The sequence below is a fragment of the Myotis davidii genome, unplaced genomic scaffold (genome assembly GCF_000327345.1).
Source record: "Myotis davidii unplaced genomic scaffold, ASM32734v1 scaffold17, whole genome shotgun sequence".
Taxonomy (NCBI): Eukaryota; Metazoa; Chordata; class Mammalia; order Chiroptera; family Vespertilionidae; genus Myotis; species Myotis davidii.
Window position 1 is genome coordinate 1345998 of NW_006288624.1, and position 5821 is coordinate 1351818.

General features: G+C 44.8%; 1 protein-coding gene across 8 annotated transcripts in view; it reads right to left on the reverse strand.

Moving 5' to 3' along the window:
• The window catches only part of SIPA1L1 (signal-induced proliferation-associated 1 like 1), a 339956-nt gene that overhangs the window by 66915 nt on the left and 267220 nt on the right, over window positions 1–5821 (reverse strand). For all 8 annotated transcript variants that reach the window (XM_015562016.1, XM_006760733.2, XM_006760732.2 and 5 more), the window contains 2 exons: window positions 3870–4443; window positions 2985–3259 (listed from right to left, as the gene is read on the reverse strand). In XM_015562016.1, the coding sequence (XP_015417502.1) occupies window positions 2985–3259; window positions 3870–4443 (849 nt within the window). The remainder of the gene's footprint in view (window positions 1–2984; window positions 3260–3869; window positions 4444–5821) is intronic.

Below are 5821 nucleotides of genomic sequence, written 5' to 3' on the forward strand. Positions count from 1 at the left end.
AAGAGATTCATTAGTCGCTGGGAAAACAGCAGTGGGAGTGTGAAGTGCGGAGGAGAAGGAGAAAAACGACAGAAGAGAATTATCTTATTTTGCTAAAAATCATAGCAAGGTGTTACTGCTTCTACTGCTCCTTTGAAGTTGGTCTAAGGGAGGGTGGGGCAAGCAGGGCTTGCAGTCCTGCACAGACATCGACGGCACCACGACTCACCTGCTTGGAGGGTCTGGCAGGGGCATTTTGGGTGGAAACTGTAGTGAAAGGAGCGGAGTAAGTCTGGGGCCTCTGGGCTGTGCAGTACGTGCACCCTCCACCCAGCCTCCCTCCCACTCCACACCCTGACGCCCTCGGTCATGTCACCACCAGAGCTCCCTGGCTAGGAGAGGATGAGCTAGTGACTGAGAAGCAGTGTTGGGACAGATACGGCTCATTCATTCAGGGATGGGTGGGAGCTGCCTGTCCTGGTTTGCAAGTGTGAACTGTGAGCCTGTATCCCAACTCTGTGTTCAGAGGGGTCAAGCTAGTAGCTTGAAATTGGCCGCTGTGAGAGTATTTACACCACAGGAATCAGCAAATGTTCCAAACCAAAGCTCTTTTCCCCCACAGAAAGCCAGGTCACCAACAAGTCCCTGCTTATACTGGTGTGTGAAGAAAGGTTTGTACTCCCCCCCTCCGCCCCCCTTCCCGGTGAGCATACAAAGTAGCAGTTAAGAGCTTGGATTCTCAGGCAAAACTTAATGATGACCTTAAGAAGTTACTAACCTTTCTGAGTCTTTGTTTCCTTTAAATAGAAAAAAATATTAATGGTATTTATCTCACAAGGTTGTTATAAAGACTAAATGTACTAATCCATATGAAAGTGCTCTTCCAGGACCTGGCATATTAAATACTAGCCAACGTTGTTTTTACCAACACACCGCAGAAGACATTGCTAGCCTGGTATGTCACAGTACATAAGCCACCTCCTATCATGGACCCATATTTCTAGTCACTATCTACAACCCATGCCAGCAATGTTCCCACTCCATCCTGTGTCCTCACACACCTGTTTCCCTCTCCTGCCCCCAATACAAACTGGGGACTAGAAACAAGGGGAAAGATCTCTGAGCAAACAAGGTGGCATCGAGAGACCTACAGGCTTCCTTTTGAGGAGATTGGTCCTCGGACCAGCAGTGATAGCTGTACCGTGTGTAATTAAGGTGGACAAGTCACAAAGCTTGATTATCTTCTCCAGTTTATGGCTGCCTGCTCAGAGACAATAAAGTAGGCAGTCTAGAGAAGAGATCAAGGGACAGAAGACAAACAAGCAAGGGGAGGAGCCCAGAGCAGCTGGAGAGCTTGCAGGACCCTCACTGCCTTTCTGATGTACCCCAAGAGCCGCCTCGAGTCCCAGTTCAGCAGAATGCCGACCCTCAATGATGATGTGCTTGAAGAAGCCAGAGAAGACCTGGCTCACTCAAAGGCAGGATACGTGTGCAAGGCAGTTTCAGAATATTTACGCCCCTCCCCACAAAATAAATAGCTGAAATAAAAAGTTCTGGATATATATTTTGGTTTCTAAGAGAAACCTAATCATCCAAAACGGAGCATTTCTTTCTTTTTTAAAAAATGTTTTGATTTTTTTTTTTTTTAGAGAGGAAGGGAAGGGATGGAGAGATAGAAACATTGATGAGAGAGAAACATCGATCAGCTGCCTCTTGCATGAACCCTACTGGGGATTGGAACACCCCACACTGGGGATTGATCCTGCAACCTGGACATGTGCCCTGACCAGGAAGGAATGGAAGACCTCTGGGTTCATAGGCCAATGTTCAATCACTGAGCCACACCAACTGGGCAAAATGGAGCATTTCTTAAAGCGGTCAGACAAAGGGATTTCACCGTATTTTCACAGAGGTACATACTCTCTAGACCAGCGGTCGCCAACCTTTTGGATCTCATGGACCACCAGTTGGTGATTGCTGCTCTAGACCATCCAGGAGGGAAGCAGTATTAAGAAATACTATCACAGTCTGGCCTGCAATGTTTGGTTTGAAGAACTGAAGTACATTTAGGTTGTCATTGCTGCCTATTTTTAAAGACATCAATGACCCATCATAACTGTTCATATAATTTACCAGCTGATGTTCACGCATCTGTGAGAGTGCAGGTGCAGACCATATTTTGGGGTGGAGGAGAGATCGATAAAGAATGTATATTAAGAGAAACTCTTAGAAAATAATGGGTTCAAAGCAAATTAACAGATTGAAAAAAACCAAACTAGCAAAAATACCATGTGTGTGCCCAAAGGAGAAAAGTAACAGTTGATTAAATTTGTTCCATCAAGAAACCTCCCCAGAGACAGAGAGATTGAATTTTCACCAGCGCTGCTGGCTTGGCGGGAGCTGGGAGGGCGGGAGCTCCCGGGCTTCCCTTTGGGGAAAGGCTGGAACCAACTGCCAAAGAACCGACAGCAGGATCGGCTCATCTGCAGCCAATTCCTGACACACGGATGCAGTTAAGAAAAAGCCTGGTCAGTCACGTTCAGCCCTCCAGGCTGAGATAGCCGGGTCGAAACAGCACTTTTGAGTTTTGGACGGCAACTGGGTACAAATGAGAGATTCCTAAGAATGAGTGTCACACAACATAAAAGGAAGAAGCCTGACAGCTTGCGATGCTGAGCCCTTCTGCTGTGAAGTGTGCACTGGTTCTCAGCTACTGGTGCAAGATGTTTGAGATGCTATTACCAGACTTCTCTATCTGGAACAGCAACTTCATAAATTGAGAGATGTAAATCCTGGGAACGGTCCAAGTGAGTCATTCTTTCCAGCTGCTGCTGCCACATGCCGAGAGGGAGCTGTCCGGAATCAGACTTGCCGTGGATGGAACTTGCAGCATCGCATGTAACCTAGTGCTCCCACAGCACCCTACTCCCCTACCCAGGAGACCTTCCACACGGCACACAGACCCAGCCCCGGACCCTCAGGCTCAGCTGTCCAGGCAGACCTACCTCCGTGGGGTGCAGTCATCATGCGGGGGGATAATGACGACCTTCACCGTGACGGACGTCCTCAGGAGATCGATCATCTGCTCATGGCTCAGAGTGGCCACCGCCACCTTGCAGATCTCCACCAGCCGGCTGCCCTGCCTCAGCCCTGCCTGCCAGGCGTAGCCGTAGGGCTCCACATCCGCCACGATGCCCTCGTAGTTGACATGGAAGCCAAGCTGCCCTAGCCCATTCCTTCGCAGAGTCATCTCCACGGACTCACAGCCTTTTGACACAAACTAGACAAGGAAATAAAAGACAGCCTGGTTTAATGAAACAGGATTAAGTGTGGACAGGAACTGGCAGTACACTGCAAACAGGGTCACTCCTGAATACTCTGCTGCCAGCTGAAGAGCAGTCTGGTTGTTTCCCCTTCACTGGTCTCCATTCATTAGGCCAAAAGGAACATATTTGTTGCATCCAAAGAACTCAATAGCTTCACCAAAGTGACAAGGAAACCTCTAACAGAGACCCACAGGGAGCTGGCAGCCAAGAGAAACCATATTCTGCTACTTATTTTGTCCTTAAAAACATTCAAGGCAGCAGATACCCAAACAATTCTTTCAACAATGAACGCAGATTGGCTGGGCTACATCATTGGTCACCAAGGCGGTGGGACCACACCATGGTTTCCAACACACACAGTAAGTGTGTCTTTCCCTGTCCTACTGCTTTTCTTTCTGAAAATGATGGAGAATGACTGTCAGGTAAACTTGGTGTCACTTCACATTGTCAAGGGGGTTTGCAGAGGAGCTGATAAAAGCATGAGCCTCAGTGACTTGGCTCTGGTCCGTCCTGGAAGTTTTGTCAAAGGGAAACTGCACGTGGGTTATGGGAGGAAAGACTCACCTGCAACCTTCTGACAATCTCCTTGATATCCTCATTGTTAGTGAAACTCTCCACCGAGACACATTCTCCTCGCTCGTAGAAGATTTTGAGGCTGGTGTCAGTTGAAGTCCACCCTATCACGTCTCTGCAGGAGCAGTTGAAAACCACGCTCTTTGTTTCCTGTTCGATGAGGACGATGAACTCATTGGAGACCCCAAGAAGGCAGTCTATTTCCATGGCGTTGGTGTAGTCCTTAGCGCGGATGGCCCACACAATGGCCCCCATGCTGCTCAGCTCAGCTCCTGGGTACGGCTTAGACTTTTCCTTCTTCTTGGAGGCCAGAGAGATGAACGGGAATTTGCCAGAGGGGTCAATAGAAGTATTGGTGACATTCTTTTCGGCCAGATCCTTCAGGTATTCCTGGCGCGTCCGAGTCGCCATGGCCCGGAACTTTTCTGATTTGTGAGCAGCGTTTTCTGCATTTATCACTTTGGCCAGAAGGAAGTCCCTGAACACATTTGACTTAGGGAAAGTGACCCCTTTGGGGATGGGAGGTCCAAAGGAAGGCACATCTCTGGACCTGGTGACGGCCACACTAAGAGAAAAAAAGCAAAGATCAAAGAGAAAAAGGCTGGTCAACACTCTGCAGTCTCAAAGCATGAGAATAAAATACATTTTCTCTAAGACAAAGATGTCCCTCGAAAGGAAAATAAGTGTCACTGTTCCCCAAGAAATAACACACATTTCTGCTTACCATGAGCACACTTTTTCTTTCATTCAACCACATTTAGAATTTATAGAATACATTTTTTTCCAGGCCAAAAAACCTCCCAAAAACTTGAAATAAAAATATTCTTTTCATTAACAAATGGTAAACCAAATATAACTCCATAAAAACAAATTTACTGACTATTCTTCATAAAAGACAGTATTTTAAATATCTGCAGATTCTCTCCCAGGGGAGTTAGTATAATCACATGACCATTCAGAACAAGTACAGATTCTGTAAGAACTTTAGCGCGGTTTCCATTTTGGATATGACGCTCCTAAGCGAATAGCTAATCATGAAAATACCAAAAGATGCATGATGTAAGAGAGATGTATTAAAATTTCTTTTTAACTAAACAAACATTACTTGTTGGCCTATGCGTCAGGCATTATGCCACCAAATCAAAAGCATAATTTAAAAATGAAAATTGACATTTGAGTAAGGTATTAAAAAGATTTTGATCTTTAGAGTTATAATAGCAACAATGCTTTAAAGTCTTATTTTTAAACTGAGCTATTCTTTGGTCCACATTCTCTACTTTTGGTGTTTGACAATTTGTGAGGAGAATGTTTCCCTTTTTTCATTCCTTTAAGCAAAATTGATCAAAGAAAGCCTGTTTGACACTTCTCCTGTACATTGCTAAAATGGGCCTAAGCACCATATGAGAATCTGTAATAACCTATTATTTTTTTATTTCAAAAGGGAAAACACATTTCCTAAAACAACAAGAACAACAGGAATTAAATAAAAACAAAGAGGCTGTGTGTTTTATATCATGTCCCAAGGTCTCATCCAAGGCCTCAGCAAAGTTTGAGAGGGCTAGAAATGATGATCCTAGCAGAGCAAACACCCCTCTTTTCAAATTACCTATTTAAAGTGAGTTAATTATGCAATTGTAAAGCAATAGAAAATCAATAGAAAATCTGTTTCTTCTGAACCCGCAGAATGGAAAGATTAGAGCGCATGCATCTTTCAAATTAAATTGAAGAGCTCCACTTCATTATTTTATCTTTTTATAAATACTTATATATTTGGCTTTTCTTTTGTTTTTTTTTTATTATTTTATTTCTGTTAACTCTCAACTGAAATATTTTTTTCCACTGATTTTGAGAGAGAGTAGAAAGGAGGGAGGAATGGGAAGGGAAAAAGAGAGACAGAGAAACATTCATGTGAAAGAGACACATCTATTGCCTCCCGCACATGC